We start from the raw sequence: 26,252 nt of genomic DNA on the forward strand, positions 1-26,252 counted from the left end.
AGGACTGGCAAAAAGAAAAAAATAAATTATAATACGGGGAGCTGGAAGTGTACTATGGTAGTAAAGTGTTTGCTCATGCTGAGTCTCAATAGGGACTATAGACTTTGACTAGGTAAGACCTAGAAAGTTATTTTTATTATTTATTGTTGGTCATGGGGTTTGAACTCAGGGCCCAAGCACTGTCCCTCAGCATTTCAGTTCAATGCTGAAACCACTTGGGCCACAGTGCCACTTCCAGTTTTCTGGTGATTTATTGGAGATAAGAGTTTCACAGACTTTCTTGCCCAGGCTGGCTTTGAACTGCAATCCTCAGATCTCAGCCTCCTGAGTTGCTAGGATTACAGGAATAAGCTACTGGCACCTGGCTCTAGTTATTTATTTTTTTATATAAAGCTTCTAGAGTGATTTTGATGTATAGTTGGATATGGGAACTATGATGTGACAAGATGGCATCATGAATGAGTGTTTCAAAAAGATAACAAAGTCAGATGCAGGCCTCTACCCTTAGATCATCCTTGTTGGGCAGAAACACAACTGGGTACTGGGTTCCACATACAGTTATAATCAACTCTTGGTTGCATGTGGTCTAGATAACACTGGGAATTTACTTGGATCAGGTGTAAAGGATAGATAGAGATAGGGAGATACACCCCTTAATCTTAGGATCTTTCATTTGAGCAATATTTATTGAGCTATGGTGACACATATAAAGAGGCCAAGGAAGGAGGATCACAAGTCAGCTTCAACTACACAGAGAGATATTGTCTCAAAGCAAGGGCTGGAATGTGGCTAGTGGTAGAGTGCTTGTCTAGCATGCATGAAGCCCTAGGATTGATTCCTCAGTACCACATAAACGGAAAAAAGCCAGAAGTGGTGCTGTGGCTCAAGTAGTAGAGTGCTAGCCTTGAGCAAAAGCAGCTCAGGAACAGTGCTCAGCGGCCGAGTTCAAGCCCCAAAATTGGCAAAAAAAAAAAAAAAGCAAAGCAAGCTGGGAATTTGTGGCTCATGCCTCTAATTCTAGCTACTCAGGAGGCTGGGATTTGAGGATCACACTTGGAAGCTAGCCTGGGTAGGAAAGTCTGTGAGACTTTTATCTTTCAATAAATCACCAAAAAGCCAGAAGTGGATTTATAGCTCAAGTGGTAGAGAGCTAGCCTTGAGCAAAAAAGCTCAGGGACATGCAAAGGCCTTGAGTTCAACCCCCTGGACTGGCAAAGCAGCAACAGACGACAATAATGAAGACAACGACGATGATTTTGACAACAGAGCATTAGTATAAAAGGAGACTGTCTGGAGGAGGGATCAGCAGGAGGGGAGTTGGGGAAAGAAAGGATGCAGAGGATTGAAGTACACTACATGCATGCATGTGTATGTCTACATATTTCTCTATATAAACTATATACAGATAAATTAGTCACTCATATACACATCTGAAGATAGCATAATAGGGAGTTGAGGGTAGGTCTCGGGGCAGTTTATTTGTAGCAAGACTTGGTGGATTTATTGGTGATTAATTGGTGAGTTAATCAGGTGTCTGCGATTATTCTGAAGTCCTGGTATGCTCTGGCAAAACAGTAAAAAGAATGATCTGGCTAAAAGGAAATGAGTCAATAGGCAAAGGTAGCGATGAGATAATGGGTATGGAGGACCTTGCAGGCTGTCACCTGAATTTTCAGCCTTGACGGTGAAAGAAATGGGGAGCTTTTGAGAATTGTGAGTCAGAGAGGACTTAGGTTTGAAGGATCTCTCTGTTTTGGGTCGCAAGAAGAACAAACTAGGGGTGACAAAGACCATGGAAGAAGGCATCCTCCTTTGAGCTGCGTAAATTTGCTGATGTGGCCAGTTCAGCAAAGGAATTCGCACAGCCTTGCAGAATCTACCTGGAAGGCACCTCCAGGCCAGCAGGGGGCAGAGCTCTAAGCAGAGCGCCTTCAACACCAGACAGCGCCCTCCTTAACCACCCTACTTTAAAGACCGCTTCCTGTTGACCGGAGTGGCAGCGGTAGGAGCCAATCGTTGAGGACATTAGTTCGACTTGGCGGGATGGGCGACGGCTCCAGCCAATAGGCAGGGACGCCGTCCGTGGCTTCCGATTGGTCTCTGGTTCGCATATAAATGGCTCACGCCGGCGGAAGGCCCTTCTTTCGCCAGGCGTCCTCGTGAGAGGTTTGGCGGCGGGATTTTCCTTGCTGGGCAGTGGTGGCAGGAAGCGTGGCGTCTTTTGGGGGACCAAGGAGGGTGGGATGGGGCGCGGTTTGAGGGTGTGGGGGCCCGGGGCGCGCGCCCCCTCCTACTCTGGCGGCGGATTGGTCTCCGCATGTGGTGGCTGCTCAAGGCCCAGCCGGCGAGCGCCCGCGCGTGGCCCGCTCCGTGTAGGCCTCGGACGGAGGGACCGGTGTCGGGGTGCCCGAGCCTGAGCTCCTTTTCTCCCCTCAGTGACCTCGTCTTTAAACCCTACGTGGCAATCCCTGACGCACCGTCGTGATGCCCAGGGAAGACAGGGCGACCTGGAAGTCCAACTACTTCCTTAAGATCATCGTAAGTGCGGAGTGGGTTGTGGCCCAACATCATGGTGCCCCTAGTTTGTATTAGGCCTTTGAGGGCAAATCTGCAATCGCAGCAGTTTTCATAAGTACGCCTCCCTCTTCCTTTCCCTGCTTGACACCATCTTTGGAGAGGCTGAGACAAAAGAGTGACTCATTGTAGGACCTGTCAGGAAAGTAAGTGTTCAGAAGCTTCATGGTGGCTTTCCAGGGTTGGTCATAATCAGAAGCACTACTCCTTAGGATTTAGTCTGCCTTGCAAGGTGTGTTTCAGTTATCCCACTTCGCATAATTCTGCTTTGGTAGGTTTGAATTTGGGGCCCCATTCTTGAGAGGCACAGTTGCTTAAAGGTTTTTAGGTGAAAAAGTCTTGAATGGCAGAGTAATCAGCTACCCCCAACCTAGACTGTACAAATAATGCTTTGCAATACTTTACCATATTTCTAGTCCCTTTCCTTGATCAGTTCATGGGGAGAGTTTATTTTCTACTTGGCAGCTACTTTAGTGGATTAGATTTGCCTCATAATTGAAAGTAAATAAGCAACAAAAGTTTACTTGTAGAGATGAAGTCGTCTTTTACTAGTTCAGATGACCAAGCCCAGGATTTTGCATATGCTAAGCAAGTGCTCATCCGCTTGTTCATTCCCAGCCATCAAGTCAGGCTGAGATCTGAAGGCGTTAAAAGTTGGGAGGCCCCTGACAGGACTTCAAAGCATAGTGAGGAGCAAGACAGAAACCAGTGATTGTGTTTACTTTGCTGACATTGCCTCCTTTCTGTTTTCTGGTTTGTTTTTATAGCAACTTCTGGATGACTATCCAAAATGCTTCATTGTGGGAGCAGACAATGTGGGGTCCAAGCAGATGCAGCAGATCCGCATGTCCCTCCGAGGGAAGGCTGTGGTGCTGATGGGCAAGAACACCATGATGCGCAAGGCCATCCGAGGGCACCTGGAAAACAACCCAGCTCTGGAGAAGTTAGTCATTGTCCCCTGGTAGCACTATCCTCCCTTCCCGAAGCCCTTCTTTTTCCTGGGGAAGAATGGTGCTTTCAGGTGATGCTGTCCTATAAACTTCTTTTTGCAGACTGCTGCCTCATATCCGCGGGAATGTGGGCTTTGTGTTCACAAAGGAGGACCTTACTGAGATCAGGGACATGCTGCTGGCCAATAAAGTAAGGGGAGAATCAGTTTGGAGAGAGATCTTAGCCTTTAAAACAAAATTGGCCAGTCTCAGCTTGTGTCAGTGGGTAGATTTCTTATTGTCTTCTTTCAGGTACCTGCTGCTGCCCGTGCTGGTGCCATTGCCCCATGTGAAGTCACTGTGCCAGCTCAAAACACTGGTCTGGGGCCCGAGAAGACTTCCTTCTTCCAGGCTCTGGGCATCACCACCAAGATCTCCAGGGGCACCATTGAAATTCTGGTGAGTAGCAAGGCACACAGTGTGTGTGCATGTGTATTTTCTGTAGGCCTGCTAGGTGTTCAGATGTTAACTGCTCACTGTTAACCTTGTTCCTCAGAGTGATGTGCAGCTGATAAAGACCGGAGACAAAGTGGGAGCCAGTGAAGCCACACTGCTGAACATGCTGAACATCTCTCCCTTCTCCTTTGGGCTGATCATCCAGCAGGTGTTTGACAATGGCAGCATCTACAACCCTGAAGTGCTTGACATCACTGAGGATGCTCTGCATTCTCGCTTCCTGGAGGTGCGTGCTGCGGGAACTAGCTGTGTGACCAGGCACAGTTCAGTCTATCTACTTCCTTCATATCCTCATGCAGGAATGACAACTGTAAGGTTGAAGGGTTTAATGAGTGTAAAGCCTTAGAAAAGTTTTGGGCACTGTGTATGTGTTACATTCAGGATCCTACAGTGAGACAGAAGATAATGCAATAGTGACATAGTTGAAGGAGAGACTATGGGGAGTTTATCATACGTAATTTACAATGCTAAGTACCTTTGCTTGGAGGGATGAATTATCCTTTTTTTTCCTGAGACTGTCTTACCTAATTTTACCATTGAAATGTTACAATAGGAGATAGTGGTTTCTTTTTTTCTTTTGGTGGCATTGTGGATTGAACTCGAGCCTGAGCTGGCCTTCAACTTGTGATCTTCCTGTCTCTATCTTGAACAGACAAAATTAAATTATATATGAAGTTGCTCCTCCATATCTGACTTCCACAACCTGCACATTTAAGCAAATTAGGATTTGAAAGCAGAAACAAATTTTATGCTAACTTTGTACTGAAATGTAACTTCAGCCATCTTAAAATATAACTTCAAGCTGAGTGCTGGTTGCTTACTTTACATTGTCATAGAATTATAGTGGGTTTGAAGGAAGTGGTATATGGGACACCTTAGGGGGACACCTTAGGTTTGGAATAAGGGTAATTTTCTAAATTGAGAAGTCTGAATTGGGAGCATTTAGGATAACTATCCTTCAAGACTCAGCTGCTTATAACAATACACATTGAATTTTTCTTGAACTTTTCTCCAGGTATCTCACCTAAAATGCAGTCTTTTTAAGTTATATTTTATCTTTAAGAAGTTGTACAAAGGGGTACCATCCAACAAATAAAATGTCTCCTTCTGCAGGGTGTGCGCAACGTAGCCAGTGTCTGTCTGCAGATCGGTTACCCAACTGTGGCCTCCGTGCCTCATTCTATCATCAATGGGTACAAGCGGGTCCTGGCTTTGTCTGTGGAGACTGACTACACTTTCCCACTTGCTGAAAAGGTAAAAAAAATATCACCAGGACCTCAGTGAGCCTGAAAGCAGGGTAAAAGCTTGTGGGGTTAAGTGTCATTCATAATTTACACGAGCAGGTACATTTTTAAGAGCATATTTTAGAGATTTGGACAGAGTGGGTGTGTACTTCAGAAATAACCAGACTTGAGGGGATACAGAGGTGGGCCTTACATGGCTTCCTTGGGCTACAGATCTTAGCATGCAGTAAAGGCCTCCTGGACTTGGTCATGATGAGTAGTGGGAGGGAGGGTTGTAGGTATAGAAGGATGATGACTCCATTCACCACTGACTTCCCTCCTTCAGGTCAAGGCCTTCTTGGCTGATCCATCTGCCTTTGTGGCTGCTGCTCCTGTGGCTGCCACCTCCACTGCTGCTCCTGCTGCCGCCGCAGCCCCAGCCAAGGCTGAAGCCAAGGAAGAGTCGGAGGAATCAGATGAGGATATGGGATTTGGTCTTTTTGACTAATTTCCCAGAAGCAGTCAACTCAGATTTATTTGCAAAACAAAATAAAGGCTTACTACTTTCTCTTAAAAGTATTTTGTGGTTAATGGTGCAAGGTGAAAGGTTGGCTTCTATCAGCTAAGTGAAGCTGCTGTTTGAGCAACCTAAGTCTACAGTAGCACACTTATTATCCAAGGGAATATGTTGTGTTAAAATCACAGTTTGGATGGCCAGAACAGGATTGTGCCAATTTTTTTTTTTTGCCAGCCTTGGGACTTGAACTCAGGGCCTGGGCACTGTGTTTGTTCTAGACTAGCACTTTACTATTTGAGCCACAGTGCTACCTCTGACTTTTTCTGTTTATGTGGTACTGATTAATCAAACCCAGGGCCTCATGTATGCTAAGCAAGCAATCTATCACTAAGCCACCCTCCCAGACTGGCCTCAAATTTGATGGCTTCAACCTGAGTGCTGGGACTGCAGATGTGACGCATCTGGCTACATGTTTGGTACTGGTAAGGAGTTACATGGAATATGACTTGTACCTAGAATTTGGATGCAGAGCACTTAGTTGGAGCATAAAGCGCCAAGAATCAACAGTTAATGTGATAAGTGGTTAAACAGGTGGTGTGTTTATATTACGGACAAAGGGATGAATTATATCCCAATCTGGCTACTGCTGTTCCCATTACACTAGAGTATAGCTGTATGGCCAGCCAGCCTCTTCATTAAAATCCTTTGAGTAGATTAATGTCAGTTCATACATGCATTCAACAAATGAATTCTGAGTCAGATGAATTCTTAAGAGCTGGGTTTTTTGAGCTGGGCTCTGCTGGCTCACACCTGCAATCCTAGCTACTCCGGAGGATAAGGTCTGAGGATTGTATTTCAAAGCCAGCCTGGGCAAGAAAGTCTGTAAGACTCATCTCCAATTAGCCACCAGAAAACCAGAAGTGGCGCTGTGGCTCAAGTGGTAGAGGGTTTGCCTTGAGCTGAAGAATTCAGGGACAGTGCTTAGGCCCAGAGTTCAAACCCCACGACTGACCCCCCCCCCAAAAAAAAACAAACACAAAAACTGGTTTTTTCAAGTTGGATGGTGGTCTAATCCATGAGTAGTTAAGTGATAACCAGTGTTAAAAGAGTAAACAATACCTGATTGGCTGAGAGGCTAGGCATTTTGTTAAAAATCTTATAAATAGGTATGCACTGATATATTTGTTGTAAATAGGGCTTTGTCAAAGTTGATAGCCAACTAGAGGTCTCATTCTCTAAACCTGTCTAAACTGGGCATCAGTGTCATCTGTAATTTTACTTATTCAGGAGGCTGATATCTAAGATCCAGGTTCAAAGCCAGTCAGGTAAAGCCATCTGTCACCAGCTGTGATACCTTGGTACCTGGTTTCAAACAGCCCTTGTACTTAACTGCCTCAATTTATTACAGCATGCTTTCTGTTACTCTTACTGTGCCTATATAACCTTTGTTAGGTATGGAGAAAAAAAAAATTGTACAATCAGCACTCCATAAATTTAAAAGGTTTCTGCATCCAAATTCAACTGTAGTTACATTCAATGTAACTCTACCAGTACTAGAGTAGCCAGGTGTGTTGTGACACATCTATAATCCTAGCACTCATGATCAAATTTTTTTTTTTTCATTGTGCAATACATTTTTATTTTCCTTTTACCTTTGCAGTCATCTTTGTCATGATCAAATTTGATGCCAGTCCCTGAGACTTTTTCTGCCAGTCAGTCCTGGGGCTTGAATTCAGAATTCAGAGTCTGAGCACTGTCCTTGAGGTTTCTTGTAAGGCTAGCATACCACATTGAGCCACAGTACCATTTCCGTTTTTTTCTGTTTATGTGGTACTGAGGAATCAAACTCAGGGCTTCATGCATAGGTAAGCACTATCAGTAAGAGACATTCCCAGCCCCCTGAGACTTTGATCTCCTACCAAAGAGCCAGAAGTGGAGCTGTGTGATTCCAACGCCAGCCTTGAGCAGAAAAGGCTGAGGCAAAGAAATGTGAGATCCCAAGTTCAAACCCTAGTCCTGGCATAAATAAAAAATAAGCGGCAGTCTACAGAGCTACCACAGGCTACATAGGTCCACTGAGTAAAATTCAGACAAGTATAAAATTCAGGATCTGAGGGCTGGGAAGGTGGCTTAGTGGTAGAGCGCTTGCCTTGCATGTGTAAGGCCCTGGGTTCGATTCCTCAGCACCACATAAGCAAAAAGAAAAAAGCCGGAAGTGGCGCTGTGGCTCAAGTGGTAGAGCGCTAGCCTTGAGCTGAAGAGCTGAGGGACAGCGCCCAGGCCCAGAGTTCCCCACGACCGACCAAAAAAAAAAAAAAATTCAGGATCAGGATCTTCTTTCTGGGCTCTGGTCTCGGCCTCCCACCTGGATCTGTAACTGAACCTGCAGGCCTGAGCCTCCCAGGGCAGGCTTCTGCACACTTCCCAGGCCTCTTCCACCTTTTCTGTCTTCAGACCCCTTCTTCCTTTACCTCGGCCACAAAGCAACACTAAGCTGTTGTTGTTTTGTTGGGTCGCGGGGTTTGAAGGTTTTGAACTCTGGGCCTGTCCCTCACTTCCAGCGTTCTCTCTTGTGTGGGGCTGAGGACTCGAACCGGGGGCCTCAGGCGTGCAAGGCAAGCGCTCTTCCACGGAGCCACGTTCCCAGCCCCACAAAGCAGTTGCTAAGAAGGCTGAAGAAGCTCTCGCGACAGTGTCCAGGCTGGGCCTGCGGCCAGGGTGGTCTCCCACGTGGCAGTCCTCTGGACCTCCACGCCCTTGCGGCCAAGCTGAGAAGGGCCTAGGCTCGGCCGCACGGTTCTAAGGCCGCGACTGCGGCGGGTCACCTTCCCGCCGGGGGGGGGGGGGGCGCCGGGCCCAGGCTGGGGCTCCGGCAGCGAGTCTGGCCTCGCCCTGACGCGTGGGCCGCCCCGCCTCCCCCTCCCCGGCGGTGATCCGGAAATACTCCGGAAACAGTTCCGGGGTCAGCGCCGGCAGGATGGCGGCCGACACGCAGGTGAGGCGGGCTTGCTGCGGGGCCAACGCGGCCAGCGACTGGGCGCGGACGGCGGCGGTTGGGTCCGACCGCTCAGCCTAGGGGCGGCAGGAGGGGCGCGGGGAGTGGCGGCCGCGAGGCGTCCGGGTGAGGGTTCCCTCAGCCCCGCTTCCCACGGCTCCCGGCTCGGGCCGGACGGCGCGGACCGGCCCCGGGCTGGCCAAGCCGGGGCCGCGGGCGGGGGCAGCCGGAGCCCCGCGGGGCCTTCCTCGGCCCCGGCCTTGCAGAAGTGAACTTTCGGGACTCCTGTTTCTTCCTTCCTAAAGCCTTCTGGCTCCATGACAAGTCTTCCTCAAACTTTGTATTCGGGAAAGTAAAAAAAAAACAAAAGAAAAAAAAAATCGAGAACCTACGATACCGTGGAGGGACTTCAGAGTGAAGTCTTTGGAAGCTGCACACATTGGCTTTGAGTCCCTGGCTCGTCCGTTTTGGTGAATTTTTTTTTTTTTTCCTTAAAGTAAATCCATAACTTCATCCCGTCAAGCCTCAGTCTATGAAGTGACGTGGAGATCAATACCTATTTTATAGTGGGGCTGTGGAGATTCAGTGAGATAAAAGGTATTAGATCCAGGGTTAGAGAAAAAGAACTGCCCACACCTACCCAGAGTCTTGACACCATTGAGTGTTCACACCTGTGGGTACCTCGAAGTTGAGGAAAGGTCATGGTTCGGAAACCATTTTCCCTCATCTGGGCATGGCTTGTAGCAGTATGTTAGGGTGGAAAGACATTACAGCAAAGAGAGACCGATGTCTAAAGGACAGCTTTGGTCTTCAGACGAAGGAGATGAATTTGTATTTGTAGATCCTCAGGTGGAAGGGACTATGTTCTGAACATCCAGAAGGCATTTGATGAGACTGTCCCCCCAAGGCCAGAGCTGGGGATTAGCTTCAAGTTGTGTTATGCTGAATCCTAGGAAGAAGAGTGTCTTTGTCTGTGGGTGTTTTTTAAGGGCTTAGGGGAAATAGCATTCTAAATTCATACTCAAGCATAAAAGAAGCATCTGTAGAGCTGTCTCTTGTCCATTATGGTAGTCACCAGCAGTGTGGCTGTTAAAGATATAGCCTTAAATCTCACCAAGGACTGATCCTCTGAAAGATCCTGTGTGTGGGGTGGGAAGGTGGCTCAGTGGTAGAGTGCTTGCCTTGCATGCCTGAGGCCCTGGGTTTGATTCCTCAGCACCACATAAGCAAAAAGAAAAAAGCCAGAAGTGGTGCTGTGGCTGGTAGAGCGCTAGCCTTGAGCTGAAGAGCTGAAGGACAGCGCCCAGGCCCAGAGTTCAGGCCCCACGACTGGACCCAAAAAAAAAAAGATCCTGTGTGTATGTGTATATGTATGAGGGCTGAATTCAAGGCCTGTGTGCTGTTCCTTAGCTTTTTCACTCAAGGCTAGTGCTCTATTAGTTGAGCCATAGCTCTGCTTGCAGCTTTTTTTTTTGATGGTCAGTAAGAGTCTCAGAGACTTTCCTGCCTGGGCTAGCTTTGAATTGGGAATCTCAGATTTCAGCCTCCTGAGTAACTAGGATTATAGATGTGAGCCACCAGAGCCCCACTAGGATTACAGGTGTGAGCCACCAGAGCACAGTTAATGCCTCACACACGCTAGGCAAGTGCTAAACAATTGAGCTACACTTCCAGCCCCCTCATTTTCTCCCCTCCTCCTTCTCTCCCCTCCCTCCCTCTCCCTCCCCCCTCTCTCCCCCTCTCTCTCCCTCTCTGTCCCTCTCTCTTCCTTCCCCTCTCCCCCCTTTCCCCCTCCCTCCCTCCTTTTCTCTCCCTCTTTCTCCCTCTCTCTTCCTTCCCTCCCTCCTTCCCTCCTTCTCTCCTCCCCTCTTTCTCTCTCCCTCCCTCCCTCTCTCCCTCCCTCCCTCCCTTTCTGTTTGTTTGTTTTTGTTTTTGTTGTGGGGCTTGAACTCTGGGTCTGGGCCCTGTCCCTCAGCTCAAGGCGAGCCCTCTACCACTTGAGCTACAGCCCCACTTCCGGTTTTCTGTTGGCTTATTGGAGATAGGAGTCTCACGGTCTCTCCTGCCCAGGCTGGCTTTGAACCACGATCCTCAGATCTCAGCCTCCTGAGTAGCTAGGATTACAGGCGTGAGCCACCAGCACCCAGCTTCCCTCCCTCCCTCCCTCCCTCTCTCTCTTTCTTTCTTTCTTTCCTTTCCCCAGCACCACAAAAACAAAAATTAAAAAACAATAATAAAGGACTGGAAGAGTTAGACAATAGCAGCAAACTTTTGGTAGGTGGAAAGTGATAAGTTGTAAGAATTTAGCAGACATAGTCAAGTGACTTTGCCTCTAGCTTCTTAAGAGGTCGGGACCTAGAGGATTGAAGTTTGAAGCCAGCTCAGGTAGAAAAGTTAGTGACTTATCTTCAGTTAGCAAAATGTCAGACTAGAGGCTTGTCTTAAGTGGTAGGGCTCAAGCTGTGAGAAAGAAAGCTGAGTTTGAGACCCTGAAGTCAAACTCTAGTTCTGAAAACAACAACAAAAAACTTAGCAGATTTAACTAAGTAAATTCTAATTGGTTAGGAAAGCTAAGTCCCAATCAAAATACATTGCAGAATATTTGAAAGATGGGGGTGATGATAGCAGCTAACTTCAAACTGAGGGTGGGTAAATGGGGAGGGGCTAGATTAAGGAAGATTGATTGAAGCCTGGTTTGGAGATAGTTGGATTCCCAGCTCTCTTAACATGCTGGCAAAAGATAAATCAGTTTTTCCTCTGGTGACTAAAGCAGAGAATCTCTGTGCATATCCAAGGAAATTGTCAAATAATTCAAACAAACTCCAACTAAAGAATGTGTTTCTAGGCCTAGTTTTTAGTCTGATGGATAAGAATAGACTGATAAACATTATTATGAAATTTTAGAGGCCTGAAACAAAGAGAAGACCCAAAACCTTCCAGAGAGAAAAATCAGATCTCATCTAAGGGATCAAAAATCAGCATTGGTGCTCGCTTCAGCAGCACATATGCTAAAATTGGAATGATACAGAGAAAATTAGCATGGCCCCTGTGCAAGGATGACATGCAAATCCGTGACACGTTCCATATTTTTCTTACTAATGTAACTGTATCCCCGCTATACAGCATCTTTACAATAAAATAAAATTAAAAAAAATCAGAATTGTCTAGGTATTACATGCCTGTAATCCTAGCACGTGGAAAGTTAAGACAGGAGGTTTTTGAGTCTCAAGTTTGAGGCCAGACTGGGCTGCATAGCAAGTTCCTAAGCAATCTGATATATACATCCATAGTGAGATCCAGTCTCAAACATCACAGTGGCCATCGACTTTAGAACCACAACTCAAAATTAGAACTCAGTGTAGGAATGCTTCAGTCTAGAATTCTGAAACTATATAAACTTATGAATAGAACATTTTCAGACTTGTAAAGACAACCCCAGATGGAGGTACAGTTTATCTAAACACAAGAAAGAGAAAAATTTTAAGAGTGAACTCCCTTCATTTGGATTATCCGCCTGATTTGGACAGAAAGAAAACAGATTTATTGGCTTAACTGATCTGTATTGAAATTTAGGCACATAACCAAAGGTTTGATTTGAATTATTAATAAGAAGAAATAAAAGAAGGCAAATTGGATGAGATGGAAAGGGGAAATTATTTAATTCTCTCTCTTTTTGTCAGTTGAGGGGCTTGCACTCTGGGCCTGGGCACTGTCCCTTAGCTAGCTCTTCAGCTCAAGGCCAGTGCACTACCAATCGATCCACAGTGCCACTTGTGGTTTTATGGTGGTTTATTGGAGATAACAGTCTCACGGACTTTCCTGCCATTTACATGTGTTATAAACACGGACTATTTAACTGGCCCACATTATGAAACAGAACTGCTCTTGTGGGGCAGTGGGGTCAGAGAAGGAAAGGTAAAATGGCAGTTAGTCAGTATTACCACAAACACTTGATCTCCATGTTTATAGGTAGGGAGTTTGACTACTGAAAAATCAGACCCAACCCAAGAGGTTGTTCCTGAGAGTGAGGGTAAACGATGAGTGTGTGTGTGAGTGTGTGTGTGTTCGTGTGCGCGTGCGCGTGTCAGTCCTGGGGCTTGAACTTAGAGCCTGGGCACTGTCTATGAGCTCTTATGCTCAAGGCTAGTGCTCTACCACTTAAGTCACAGCTCTACTTCTGGCCTTTTTGATGGATAATTGGACATAAGAGTCTTAGGAACTTTCCTTCTCAGGCTGGCTTTGAACTGTGATTCTCAGATCTCAGCCTCCTGAGTAGCTAGGATCACAGGAATGAACCACGGGTGCCCAGCTGAGCCATGGGTCTGTCTGTAACAGCAAACCTCCCAACTCTTTGTCTTTGCCTCTTGAATTGTATACATCTATGACTATAAAAACTAAGGTCATTTTAAAGTAAATAAATTTTTCTTTAGAAGTTTGGAATTGGTTTCTTTATCACAAATAACCATAGCAGAGATTTAAGCATAAAGGATAGGCAGCATGATTTTCTCTCTCAGAAACCTTGACTTATGCTAATTAGGTCTGTCTGTGAAATTCCTCAAGTAAAAGTTGACTGCATCAGTGTGCTGGTTAGATGAGTTTTAGTGTGTCCTGCTCTACTGCTCCTGTGTCTTCAGCTCATCCATTTTGTAGTTCTTACAGTATTGCTCAGGACCAAATTTTTCGAGGTTTCTGGGGACATTTGTCCACTGCTTCTTGGGTCTTATGTTTATGGCTTTGAGTGGGGAACTGCAGCTGTGTTAACTGATGGTTGTTGAAGGCATTATTCTATAGACCTACTTGGTTTCAAGTTTAGTTTAAAAAATGCAGGTGCTGTGGCTCTCAGTTCCAATCTGAGCAATGACTTCTCTTGGAGGAAGGCCCTTCACTCACTCCTCTAAGTTGGGACTACTGATGCTTCCCTTGCAGGCTTTGTAGTATTAGTAGCCACCTAATTGGCTGGAGATGAGAGTAAGTGATATTCAATCATTTCATGAATCTCTCTGTATGGTAATATTATCTGTACTGGATAGATGAAGAAATGGAAGATTAGGCCATCAACTCCATTTCCACTCTGGGATTTAACCCTGAAACCTTTCTTTTAGGCAGTGTTCTGCTCTGGCAGACGGGCCAGTATACTGACATCCTCTGTGGGAGGTCAGAGAGAGAGAAGGGCAACATGTTGGACATTTGGTAGGCCCTCCCTAGGTTTTAGGAAATTTTGAAAGAAGATATGTATTTCTTGTGCCAGTCCTGGGGCTTGAACTCAAGGCCTGAGCTCTGTCCCTGAGCTTTTTTTTTTGTCGGTCGTGGGGGCTGAACTCTGGGCCTGGGCGCTGTCCCTCAGCTCTTCAAGTCAAGGTTAGTGCCCTACCACTTGAGCCACAGCGCCACTTCTGGCTGCTTTTTTCTGGTTATGTGGTGTTGAGGAATCAAACCCAGGGCCTCATGCATGTCAGGCAAGTGCTCTACTCAAGACTATCACTACCACTTGAGCCACAGCTTTCCTTTTTTTGTTGTTGTTATTTTTTATTTTTTTGGTGTTTAATTGGAGATAAGGGTCTCACAGACCTTCCTGCCTGGGCTGGCTTTGGACTGCAGTCCTCAGATCTCAGCCTTCTGAGTAGTAGAATTATAGGTGTGAGCCACCAGCACCTAACTCCAAAAGGATATTTTCTATTCTGAGCTTTTTGTCTTGCTTCTCTGCCCAAGTTTAAGGTATATTGACTGATTGGGTTAAATAGTACATGTCATCTAGGAGTGGTTTTGCCACCTGCCTTCATCCCCAGATGTCTGGAGAAGATTCAGTTATATGGTTTTTGCATGTGATGCTCTCACGAGTGCATGTTCTTGTTGTTTTGTGCTTGGTTGAAAATTTCTCTCTGGGTTTGGTCTTCACAGGTTTCTGAAACACTGAAGCGTTTTGCAGGGAAGGTGACAACAGCCAGTGTGAAAGAAAGGAGAGAGATCCTCAGTGAACTGGGGAGATGTGTTGCTGGAAAAGGTACCTATTAACCATCATGTGCCTTGGATGCTGTTCCATTTTTAAAATAAGTTGTTTTTTCTTTAGAAATGTATCTTTCGGGCCGGGCTCTGGTGACTCACGCCTGTAATCCTAGTTACTCAGGAGGCTGAGATCTGAGGATTGCGGTTCAAAGCCAGCCTGGTCAGGAGAGACCGTAAGACTCCTGTCTCCAATAAACCACTAGAAAACCGGAAGTGGGGCTGTAGCTCAAGTGGTAGAGCGCTCGTCTTGAGCTGAAGAGCTGAGGGACAGTGCCCAGGCCCAGAGTTCAAGCCCCATGACTGACCAAAAAAAAAAAAATTGTATCTTTCGGGGGCTGGGAAGGTGGCTCAGTGGTAGAGCGCATGCTTTGCATGCATAAGGCCCTGGGTTCAATTTCTCAGCACCACATAAGCAAAAAGAAAAAGGCCGGAAGTGGCGCTGTGTCTCGAGTGGTAGAGCGCTAGCCTTGAGCTGAAGAGCTGAGGGACAGCTCTGAGGGACAGGCCCCACTACCGGACCCCCAAAAAAAAGAAATGTATCTTTCCCCCTTCTCTGTACAACTTCTGCCTTCACTTTCTGTTTCTTTCCTTTAAAATACATTGAACCTGTTGAAATGTTTGGGCTAATGGGGAGTTTATACATGTAGGATCTAAAGCTGTTGGTAGTTTTTGCCTTTTTTTTTTTTGGGTTGGTTTACCTCAAGCTTTTTTTTTCTTGTTGGTCATGGGGCTTGAACTCTGGGCCTGGGCCCTGTCCCTGAGCTCTTCAGCTCAAGGTGAGCACTTTATCACTTTAGCGATAGTGCCACTTCTGGTTTTCTGGTGGTTTATTGGAGATAGGAATCTCATGGACTTTCCTGCCAGCCTGGCTTTGAACTGCGATCCTCAAATCTCAGTCTCCTGAGTAGCTAGGATTACAGGATGAACCACCAGCACCTAGCAACCTCAAGCTTTTTTTTTTTTTTTTGTTGGTTGTAGAGCCTGAACTTGGGCCTAGGTGCTGTCTCTCAGCTCTTCAGCTCAAGCCTAGCGCTCTACCACTTGAGCCATAGCACCCTTCCAGCTTTTTCTGCTTATTTGGTGCTAAGGAATGGAACCCAGGGCCTCATGCATGCAAGGCAAGCACTCTACCACTGAGCCACCTTCCCAGCCCACCTCAAGCTTTTTTTGTACCAAGATCATAGGACATTACTGCTTTTTTCTTCTAGGATTTTATCTCAAAGATATTAGGCATGCCAGAATGTCCAGTGGCCAGATTACTGTCTGGCTTAAGCAGGTGCTCACCTCATTGTTGTTATTGCTTTTGGTTGGTCATGGGGCTTGAACTCTGGGCTTGGGTGCTGTCTCTGCGCTCTTCAGCTCAAGGCGAGCACTCTACCGCTTGAGCCACAGCACCACTTCCATCACTTCTGGGTTTCTGATGGTTAATTGGAGATAACAGTCTCACAAACTTTCCTGGACTTTCCTGCCCAGGCTGGCTTTGAACAGCAATCCTCCAATCTCAGCCTCCTATGTAGCTAGGATTATAGGCATGAGCCACTGGGTATCAGGCTCACCTCATTGTTTTTACTGACCAATCTCTCTTTGATTTCAGATCTGCCAGAGGGAGCAGTGAAAGGGCTCTGCAAGTTATTCTGCTTGACTTTGCATCGATACAGGTAAATCCCAACTGAGAGGCCCAGTGTTTGGAATATAGTATCCGTGTCTAGGTACTGGATTCTGGGCAAGTTAAATCTATAGAATGAGGATACCATTATTTATCTCATACATGGTTGTTAGTAAACATATATGTACCATAAATATAGGTGTTGCCCTTACACTATTTATTTATTGGTCTGCTGTGGGGCTTGAACTCAGGGCCTGGATGCTGTCCTTGAGCTCTTTTGCTGAAGGCTAGTGCTCTACTATTTTGAGCCATAGTGTCACTTATTTTTTTTTGGGGGGGGAGTGGTTAGTTTGAGATAAGAACCTCAGATTTTGCTGCCTAGCCTGGCTTTGAACCATGATTCTCAGATCTCAGCCTTCTGAGTAGTTAGAGTTACATGAGTGAGCCCCCAGTGCCTGGCTTACCCTTACATTCTTTTTTTTTGGGGGTTGGGGGGGCGTCCAGTTGTGGGGCCTGAACTCTGGGCCTGGGTACTGTCCCTCAGCTCTTCAGCTCAAGGCTAGCACTCTATCACTTGAGCCACAGCGCCACTTCTGGCCTTTTTCTTTTTGCTTATGTGGTGCTAAGGAATCGAACCTCATTCATGCGAGGCAAGCGCTCTACCGCTGAGCTACCTTCCCAGCCCCCCTTATATTCTTTTTTTTTTTTGTTTTGTTTTTGGGTCCGGTCGTGGGGCCTGAACTCTGGGCCTGGGCACTGTCCCTCAGCTCTTCAGCTCAAGGCTAGCACTCTACCACTTGAGCCACAGCACCACTTCCGGCTTTTTTCTTTTTGCTTATGTGGTACTGAGGAATTGAACCCAGGGCCTCAGGCATGCAAGGCAAGCGCTCTACCACTGAGCCAACTTCCCAGCCCCCCCCCCCCCCCCATATTCTTTAATGGCTTATTTGCCCTGAAATTTTCACCTACTTTGAGAATTCTGGGAGGAAGTAAATTTAGCTATTTTCTAACTCATTGTCTATGAGCCACTGGACTATAATGCAGCTAGTTTTTCCCCACAAGAGACTAGTGCTTAGCCAGAGCAGCCCTGCTTAGGTGACCTGTCCATGTCACCTTTCTCCTTCATTCTTCCTCCAGAGATGCAGCCTCCCGCCGAGCCCTGCAGGCAGCCATCCAGCAGTTGGCTGAGGCCCAGCCAGAGGCCACTGCTAAGAACCTTCTGCACTCTCTGCAGTCTTCAGGCATTGGCTCCAAAGCGGGCGTTCCCAGGTAAGTGGTAAAAGTCATCTGGGTTGGTAGAGGCCTACTTAAGTAGGCTGATATAATTGAACCTTGTGGAGTATATGTGAGCTCCCCCAGCTGTTAGCCTACTGCACACTGAATGCCTCCTGGAGTTGGCCCGCTCAGTGGAGAAAACTTCCTTCATGAGGATGAGGGCAAGAATCAGTGGACACAAGGCACTGGATGGGGGGATGGGGAAGCTATCTTTTCTTTTCTTTCTTTCTTTTTTTTTTTTTTAAATACTTCTAAGTGTCATGAAGAACTCAGGCTAATGAGGCCTAGACTCTTGTGCTGACTTGTCACAGATGAGTTGTGAGGGGTGAGTTTCTAGTTCTGCTCTGATAGATTAAGGAGGAATCCACTGTACGAGGCAGTGCCTTGGGGTTAACATTTTTCCAGGTAGAGACCACCGCTCTGCCCTCACTTGTCTCCTCCACCCTTCTCTTTGCAGTAAGAGCAGTGGCTCCGCAGCCTTGCTGGCCCTAACCTGGACCTGCCTTCTTGTGCGCATTGTCTTTCCCTCGAAAGCCAAGCGTCAAGGAGACATCTGGAACAAACTGGTAGGTTCCTGGATCTTTGGAGCAGGGAGGGTCAGCAAATAGAGGCTAATGATTAACCTCCCATGTGCAGAATGCTCTTGCCTCAAAGTGATTCAAATTGTTCCAAGGCATGTGACTAGGGGGTAAATGTGAATGCAATTAAATCCTTAATTAATTAATTTTTTTGTTGTGGGGCTTGAACTCTGGGCCTGGGTGCTGCCCTGAGCTCTTTTGTTCCAAGCTAGTTCTCTACCACTTTGAGCCATAGTGCTACTTCTGGTTTTCTGGTGGTTAATTGAAGATAAGAGTCTCATGAGTCACTTTCCTTTCCGGGCTGGCTTTGAACTGTGATCCTCGGATCTCAACCTCCTGAGTAGCTAGGATTATAGGCCTGGGCCACCAGCATCCAGCATCGTTAGTACTTTTGACCTCTGAGTCAAGCACAGTGCTAAACACTGAGAATATAGTGGTAAACAAAAAGCATGAGCTTTACCGTCATCACATGTCATGGAAGACATGACAGCTCAGTGTGGAAAAGACAAACAAAAAACAGGAAAATCAGAAAATACAAATACAATAACGTAGATCATAGGGGCTGGGAAGGTGGCTCAGTGGTAGAGCGCTTGCCTTGCATGCATGAGGCCCAGGGTTCAATTCCTCAGCACCACATAAGCAAAAAGAAAAAAGCCGGAAGTGGCGCTGTGGCTCAAGTGGTAGAGTGCTAGCCTTGAGCTGAAGAGCTGGGGGACAGCGCCCAGGCCCAGAGTTCAGGCCCCACGACCGGATCCCCCCCCCCAAAAAAAAAAAATGTAGATCATATCAGGTTTTTTTTTTTCTTCCCTTGATAATCATTCTTTTCCCTTTCCTTTTCTTCCTTTTTTTTTTTGCTAGTCCTGGGGCTTGCACTCCAGGTCTGGGCACTGTTCTGGAGCTGCTTTTGCTCAAGCCTAGCACTCCAACCCTTGAGCCTTAGCACCACTTTTGGCTTTTTTTATTTATGTGGTACTGAGGAATGGAACCCAAGGGATTGATGCATGCTAGGCAAGCGCTCTACCACTAAGTCATATTCCCAGCCTTCCTTTTTTTTTTTTTTTTTTTGGGTGCCAGTAGTAGGGCTTCAACTCTGCCTGGGTGATCCCTTAAAAGCTCAAGGCTGACACTCTATCACTTGAATCCTACTTTTAGTTCTAGCTTTTTGGTGGTTAATTGGAGAAGAGGCTTAGGGACTTTGTGCCAGATTGACTTTGAACCTTGATCCTCAGATTTCAGCCTCCTGAGTAGCTAGGATTTCAGATGTGCAACTAGCATCTGACTGTTGTCTCTGTTTTGCTTATTCTGGGACTTATACTCACTTTTGATGCTTTACCAGTTGAACCTTGACTCTAGCCCATCATTTTTCCTATATTTGCATTTCATTGTTGAAATGAAGTTAATGGAGTAGAATTGTCATGATGAGTTTTGGTTCCTCTCTTTTACTGGGCCTTGAACTCAGGATCTAGTTGCTGTTTCTTAGCCTTTTCATTCAAAGCTGGTGTTCTACCACTTGACAGCTCTACTTTTGGCTTTTTTAATGTTTAATTAGAGGTAGAAGTCTTATGGACTTTACTGCCCAGGGCTGGCTTTGAACCGCGATCCTCAGATCTCAGCCTTCTGAGTAGCTAGGATTACAGACAGGAGCCAGCAGCACCCAGCCTTAAATTTTTTTTGTTTTTTTTTTTAAAGTTTCAAAAAATAGTTTGAGGCCAGCTTAGCCTGTGTAGTGAGTTTGAGGTCCAAGGCCAGCCTGAGCTACATAGTAAGATCCTGTCTTTCGTGTGGGTTTGTGATATGTATTTGTGAAATAGGCCCCCTTATCTTGCACAATACCTGTCTTATTGGAGTTGTGTGTTCACTTAGGTCATTGTTTAATATATTTTTTTCTCCCTCTGGACTATTAAGTTGTAGAGCAGCATTGTGTGTTGCCTTGTTTCCCATGTGCCTTTGTTGTCTGACTCACAGAAGGTGCTTAGTAAATACTAAATAAACACTTGCGTGAACCACATGATTAAAGGAAGGCGATCAGGCTGGAGTTGTGGAAGAGGTATTACGGAGTTAAAGCCGTAACGTAGAGGACCTGCTGAAGGTCACTGGCAGACCATGGGATTGTGGGAACCCTGCTTCCATGTCACATCCTGACCTAAGTCTTCCTGGCCCTGGCAGGTGGAGGTGCAGTGTCTGCTGCTGCTGGAGGTGCTAGGTGGCTCCCACAAGCATGCTGTGAATGGTGCTGTGAAGAAGCTCACCAAGCTGTGGAAAGAGGTGATGATGGCGGCAGGAGGTGCAAGGTGGTTCTTCTGTGCCTGACCCACCAACTGATCTACCCTCCTTTCACTTCTTCAGAACCCTGGGCTGGTGGAACAGTACTTGTCAGCTATTCTCAGCCTAGAACCCAACCAGAACTATGCTGGCATGCTGGGGCTGCTGGTGCAGTTTTGCACAAGTCACAAGGAAATGGTCGTGGTCAATCAGCACAAGGCAAGTGCCAGGCATGGTGGCTTTAGGTTTGTCACATCATAGATGCAATAGAATGAAGGAAAGGGAACTTACTTTACCTTGAGTTGCTTGCCTCGTGTCATGCTTGTTGGTTTTTCATGGGACCCTGGCCTCTTGCAATGATAATGAACTTCAATGAATTAGCAAGTTTTTTCTGCAGTTCTGGCTCGTGAATAGAGCCTAATTGTGGCATGATATTTTGTTTATTCATGTAGGCATTTATTCACACCCTCATTGGGCAGCTGCCAAACACTGCCAGTTGTTGGGGATCTAGCAATATATAAGGGATCCCTGCAGAAGTGAATCTGAGAAGGAATTTGATATTAGACAGATGATCATCTAGTTAATTATAATGGTGATAAGTGCTATAGGGGAAAATGCAAGAAGCTGTGATACTGTATAGCTGGAGGACCTGACCTAGGGAACACGTCTCCATAATGAAGGGAGTTTGAGAGTAAAGAGGCGAGGAAGAGCACTTTAGGCACGGAAGGAGCATCTGGGGTGCAAGTGGGGTTGGAGAGACAGGAGTATGTGAGGTATAAACTGGGAGTAGACAGCCTTAGAAGCCATGTCAAGACCATTGGACTTTCTCCTAGGGGCATGGAAAGTCGTGGAAGGGGGCTGGGAAGGTGGCTAAGGTAAAGTGCTTGCCTAGCATGCATGAAGTCCTGGGTTTGATTGCTTAGTATCACATAAACAGAAAAAGCTGAAGTGGTGTTGTGGCTCAAGTGGTAGATTGCTAGCCTTGAGCAGAAAGAAACTTAGGGACAGTGCCCAGGCCCTGAGTTTAAGCCCTAGGACTGGCCCCCCCAAAAAGAAAGGAAGCCATGGAAGGCTTTTAAATAGATTGGCAGGAGCGACCAGAGCTCTGCTTACCACAGATTTTATAGCATTGGTTTGTGGTTTTTGGAGACGCTGACAAGAAGGGACCTATTAGACTTACAGTCAGCTATTTCCCAGGATCAGGGTGTAGTAAGGTCTCTGTGTTCTCCAGAGTGCACTGCTGGATTTTTATGTGAAGAATGTCCTGATGAGCAAAGTGAAGCCTCCAAAGTACCTGCTGGTGAGTGGGCAGCCTACCTTATTCACTGAGGCAAGTTAAGTCTCACTTCAGATGTCAGATATCTGCATTACCTTTTTATCTCGTTTCTCTTTGTAGGATAACTGTGCTCCTTTGCTCAGATACATGACCCATTCTGAGTTCAAGGATTTGGTACTGCCCACCATACAGAAGTCTTTATTGAGGAGTCCAGAGAATGTAATTGAAAGTAAGTTTGTATTGAGCAGGATGGTGAAGGGGATGTTTTTTTCTATTCCCTGTGCTTGGCAGCAGGAGGCTTGTGTGTTGGGCAGGGGGAGATGTTGTCATAGTTAACCTTGTTAGGATTGCAAGAAAGAAACCAGAGACACTTTTCAGAAATTCATAAGCTTACTTGTTAGAAGAATGTGCAAAAGTGTTGTTACTTAGAGTGCTGCATATATTGTAAAGTTTCAGGAAGCCTTTGGGAGACCAAATTAACAGCTTCTTTTGACTTGGTCTGAGGTGGTATTTGAACTGTGAAGTATGATGGTTAAGTCTCTGCTTATCTTGGTAATAAGTATCAGGCTTTTTTTTTTTTTTTTTTAATTTAAACAGACTGGGATAAGTATACAGCTTTCCAGTAGAGCTTTGGTTCAGGCAGCCCTGTAGAAGTAACTCTTTTGTTCTGTGGCCAAACAGTAGGCCTGGTGATATTTGCTGGGGAATAGGGCAAAAATAGGCCGTGATCCTTGAGACTGATAAAGGCCATGCTTTCTGTCCTTAGCCATCTCTAGTCTGCTGGCATCAGTGACGCTTGATCTCAGCCAGTATGCCCTGGATATCGTGAAAGGCTTGGCTAGTGAGTATTCGAACCTCCAGGCTGCCCCTTGACATACCTTGGGTTTGATTGTACTTGTCATAATTCTTAGTGAAAAGTGGTTAGAAGATATAGCAGTTTAGAGATAATACTTTCGTTGTTGTTTGTTTTTTTATGCCTGTCCTCAGGCTTGAACTCAGCCTGGGCCATCCCTGAATTACTTTTTCTCAAGGCTGGCGCTCTACCACCTGAGCCACAGTGATACTTTTATCTTTTTCTGAGTAGTGGTGTATTTGAGATAAGAATCTCATGGGGAGCCGGGCGCTGGTGGCTCACGCCTGTAATCCTAGCTACTCAGGAGGCTGAGATCTGAGGATCGCAGTTCAAAGCCAGCCCGGGCAAGAGAGACCCTGAGACTCCTATCTCAAATAAACCACCAGAAAACTGGAAGTGGCGCTGTAGCTCAAGTGGTAGAGCTCTCGCCTTGAGCTGAATAGCTGAGGGACAGCGCCCAAGCCCAGAGTTCAAGCCCCACGACCGACCAAAAAAAAAAAAAGAATCTCATGGGGGGCTGGGAAGGTGGCTCAGTGGTAGAGTGCTTGCCTTGCATGCCTGAGGCCCTGGGTTCGATTCCTTAGTACCACATAAGCAAAAAGAAAAATGCCAGAAGTGGCGCTGTGGCTCAAGTGGTACAGTGCTAGCCCTGAGCTGAAGAGCTCAAGGGGGATATCACCCAGGCCCAGAGTTCAGACCCCATGACCGGACCACCCCAAAAAAAGAATCTCATGGACTTTCTTGCCCAGCCTGGCTTCAAACTGTGTGCTCAGCTAGAGATAATACTTTGAACTTTACTTAACTCAGGCAGAGTTTCTTTCTAGAGGTCCTTTACAATGAGAACAAACAGTTAGGAGTGAAATGCTGGGAGCCTGGGGAAGATAGATTAAGTCTGGTATGTTCAGCTGCTGACAGTCCCTGAGCAGTGGCTCTGTGTGTCCAGATCAGCTGAAATCCAACAGCCCCCGCCTGATGGACGAAGCTGTGCTGGCCTTGCACAACCTGGCCCGCCAGTGCAGTGATTCCTCAGCTATGGAGACTCTGACCAGGCACCTATTTGCAATCCTTGGAGGTGAGCAGGCCTTCTTGGCCCTGGAAATGGCCAAGGTTTATTCCCCCAGCATTCCCCAGGATCTGGTGGGGACTTGATTCCTGAGTCTGCTTGTTGGTAAGGTTGGGTGTGGTAGAACATGCTTGTGGGACATGCATGAGGTGATTTCAGTGTTTTTAAGTAACTTTGCATGTTAGGAAAACAAAAAGAAATACACTGAGACACTAATGGAGTCTTATGTATTAAGACCTTGAGTGATTTAAAACATTTTTTCTTTATATTTTTCTATTAGATTTTCTTTTAAGAACAGTGCTTCTTAGAAAACAAAAGGCTAATAAATGTCATTTTTAGACCCAGCTCACATTAGAAAGCATTTTGGAGTCTATATCATATATGATCTCATGAGTGTACTGTTCACCCCTTGGGAAAATGGGGATGACATGACTTTGAACCTTTGCTTCCCTCCTCTCAGGCTCAGAAGGAAAACTAACCATTGTAGCCCAGAAGATGAGCGTCCTCTCAGGTAGGGGATTTCTCCCTGGATTGTGCAAGTGTGGTGTAGTAATGGGGGAGGTTAAAGTAACTCACAGGTAAGGCGAGTCCTTTGAATCCTGACCTCTCTGACAGTGTTGGCTGTGCCAGCCTGCCTTCCAGGACTCTGCTGCCTGCCTGCGTGGCAAGAGGCCTGGCTTCTATAAAAGGCAAGATTGTGAAGGGAGAATTGAAGGAGGGTTAATAATGACCAGGGGAGAAGCATGGCTGCCGGGGGACCCCAAAGTGGTCTATGACCTGGTGTGCTGAGATGGCAGTGGCAGGAAGACTTGCCTGCTGTGGTTTTGTGCAGATGAGAGGCTGAACAGGGAATCTGCCTTTCAGGGATTGGGAGTGTCAGTCATCACGTGGTGTCAGGGCCTTCTGGGCAAGTCCTGAATGGGACCGTGGCTGAGCTGTTCATCCCATTTCTCCAGCAGGAAGGTAATTCTTCAGCATGGGGAGTGTGTGGTCCACACCGATCCTTCATTTAAGGCTTTCCATAAGCCCCTTCTTCAGCCTACCTCCAGCTGGCAAGACCAGGAATGGTCTAAAATGTCACTGCTTTCTTCTCTAGCACTCTGTCTTGCTTTCTTGTGCTGTTTCTAATGATATGATGTAGTTATGATGTCAAACTGACTGGCTTGGTGCTGCTTGCCCTAGTTCATGAAGGCACTTTGGTACACGCTGTCTCTGTCCTGGCTCTCTGGTGCAACCGGTTCACTACAGAAGTTCCCAAGAAGCTAATTGACTGGTTCAAGAAAGCTTTCAGCCTTAAAACTTCCACCTCTGCAGTGAGACACGCCTACCTGCAGTGCATGCTGGCCTCCTTCCGAGGTAAGTGGCCTTTAGACCAGTGTCCAGACCTCCTCTGTAGGGTTGGACAAGTCTTCAGGACATTATCACTATTATAGGCTTTTTTTCCCCCTCCTCTATCCCTCTTTTCTTCTTTCCTTCCCTCCCTCTCACTCCCTTTTTGTGTTGGTACCTGGTCCTGAGTGGAAAAAGCTAAGTAAGAACATGTAACCTTGAGTTCAAGCCGATACTCAAAAAAAAACTTTAGGGGCTGGGAACGTAGCTCAGTGGTAGAGTGCATGCCTTGCAAGCATGAGGCCCTGAGTTCGATTCCTCAGCACCACATAAACAGAAAAAGCCGGAAGTGGCGCTGTGGCTCCAGTGGTAGAGCGCTAGCCTTGAACTAAAGAGCTAAGGGACAGCGCCCAGGCCCAGAGTTTAGGCCCCATGACCGGCAAAAAAAAAAAAAAAAAAAAAAAACTTTAAAAAGGAAAAGAAAAAAATGTCTTTGCCAGTTGCCAGTAGCTCATGTTTGTAATCCTCGCTATTCAGGAGGCTGAAATAAGAAATTGTGATTCAAAGCCAGACTGGGCAGGAAAATCTGTAAGATTCTTACCTCCAGTTAACTACCAGAAAAGCTAGAAATGAAGCTGTGGCTCAAGTAGTAGAGCACAAGCCTTGAGAAAAAAAGTGGAGGGATAGGTCTTGAGTTAAAGCCCCAAACTGACACACTTTGAATGGAGAACAATCTATTCATCTTTTCTGAAAACGTATCATCAGGCCCTGAGTCATAGATTATCTTCACATAGTGATTTATGAGGTTATGCAAAGCCACAGAGTGTGCTGATTAAAGTCATAGGTGCTCATGTGTGTAATTGTTAATACTACCTTAGTGATAGAATGAACTCATGTCTTCAATTTGAAAACTGTATGTACTTACATATATATATCAGTTTGCATTTTTGCCACTTTGCTCAATCTTGTTGCTCTACCACTTGAGCAACAAGTCCACTTCCAGCTTTTTGTTGACTAATTGGAGATAAGAGTTTCATGGACTTTTTTACTTGGCCTGGCTTTGAGTCATGAGAATGAGCCACTGGCTGCCAGCTTCAGTATGAAATACTCTGATACATTGTGAATAGTTATAAAAATGAGATAGTGTTAATTAAAAATATATAGTGTTTTTTAAATTTGTTTTTGATTGGGGCTTGAACTTGAGGTCTGGGGGCTGTCCCTGAGCTCTTTCGCACAAGGCTAGCACTCTACCA

General features: G+C 46.2%; 2 protein-coding genes and 2 non-coding genes across 4 annotated transcripts in view; all 4 read left to right on the plus strand.

Annotated features, from left to right (window-relative positions):
* Positions 1–2,083: 2,083 nt before the first annotated feature.
* Positions 2,084–5,809, plus strand: Rplp0 (ribosomal protein lateral stalk subunit P0). Its single transcript, XM_042669593.1, has 8 exons — positions 2,084–2,166; positions 2,437–2,538; positions 3,342–3,517; positions 3,627–3,714; positions 3,816–3,962; positions 4,060–4,245; positions 5,133–5,273; positions 5,589–5,809. The coding sequence occupies exons 2-8, from the start codon at positions 2,485–2,487 to the stop codon at positions 5,748–5,750; spliced, it is 954 nt and encodes a 317-aa protein (XP_042525527.1). The 5' UTR covers positions 2,084–2,166; positions 2,437–2,484; the 3' UTR covers positions 5,751–5,809.
* Positions 5,810–8,722: 2,913 nt separating this feature from the next.
* Gcn1 (GCN1 activator of EIF2AK4) overlaps positions 8,723–26,252 on the plus strand; it is a 64,351-nt gene continuing 46,821 nt past the window's right edge. The window contains exons 1-14 of the mRNA XM_042669656.1: positions 8,723–8,754; positions 14,653–14,755; positions 16,352–16,415; positions 17,501–17,632; positions 18,096–18,204; positions 20,383–20,481; positions 20,563–20,697; positions 21,710–21,778; positions 21,875–21,983; positions 22,521–22,595; positions 23,551–23,679; positions 24,131–24,181; positions 24,535–24,633; positions 24,853–25,026. Of these exons, the coding sequence (XP_042525590.1) occupies positions 8,737–8,754; positions 14,653–14,755; positions 16,352–16,415; positions 17,501–17,632; positions 18,096–18,204; positions 20,383–20,481; positions 20,563–20,697; positions 21,710–21,778; positions 21,875–21,983; positions 22,521–22,595; positions 23,551–23,679; positions 24,131–24,181; positions 24,535–24,633; positions 24,853–25,026 (1,366 nt within the window). The 5' untranslated portion in view covers positions 8,723–8,736. The remainder of the gene's footprint in view (positions 8,755–14,652; positions 14,756–16,351; positions 16,416–17,500; positions 17,633–18,095; positions 18,205–20,382; positions 20,482–20,562; positions 20,698–21,709; positions 21,779–21,874; positions 21,984–22,520; positions 22,596–23,550; positions 23,680–24,130; positions 24,182–24,534; positions 24,634–24,852; positions 25,027–26,252) is intronic.
* On the plus strand, positions 11,739–11,845 carry LOC122099073. Its single transcript, XR_006145844.1, has one exon. It is a non-coding gene; the product is annotated as a U6 spliceosomal RNA (small nuclear RNA).
* On the plus strand, positions 25,260–25,335 carry Trnaa-ugc. The gene has a single exon. It is a non-coding gene; the product is annotated as a tRNA-Ala (tRNA).

The sequence above is a fragment of the Dipodomys spectabilis genome, unplaced genomic scaffold, assembly GCF_019054845.1.
Source record: "Dipodomys spectabilis isolate Male_0828 unplaced genomic scaffold, ASM1905484v1 ptg000499l, whole genome shotgun sequence".
In the NCBI taxonomy this organism is placed as follows: Eukaryota; Metazoa; Chordata; class Mammalia; order Rodentia; family Heteromyidae; genus Dipodomys; species Dipodomys spectabilis.

What these genes read in the sequence shown, in the direction of transcription:
- Rplp0 (XM_042669593.1), top strand. Translation starts at nt 2,485, where the DNA reads ATGCCCAGGGAAGACAGGGCGACCTGGAAGTCCAACTACTTCCTTAAG. An exon ending in GGGGCACCATTGAAATTCTG is followed by an intron (nt 3,963 to 4,059) that starts GTGAGTAGCAAG and finishes CTTGTTCCTCAG; the next exon opens with AGTGATGTGCAGCTGATAAA. An exon ending in TGCATTCTCGCTTCCTGGAG is followed by an intron (nt 4,246 to 5,132) that starts GTGCGTGCTGCG and finishes CTCCTTCTGCAG; the next exon opens with GGTGTGCGCAACGTAGCCAG.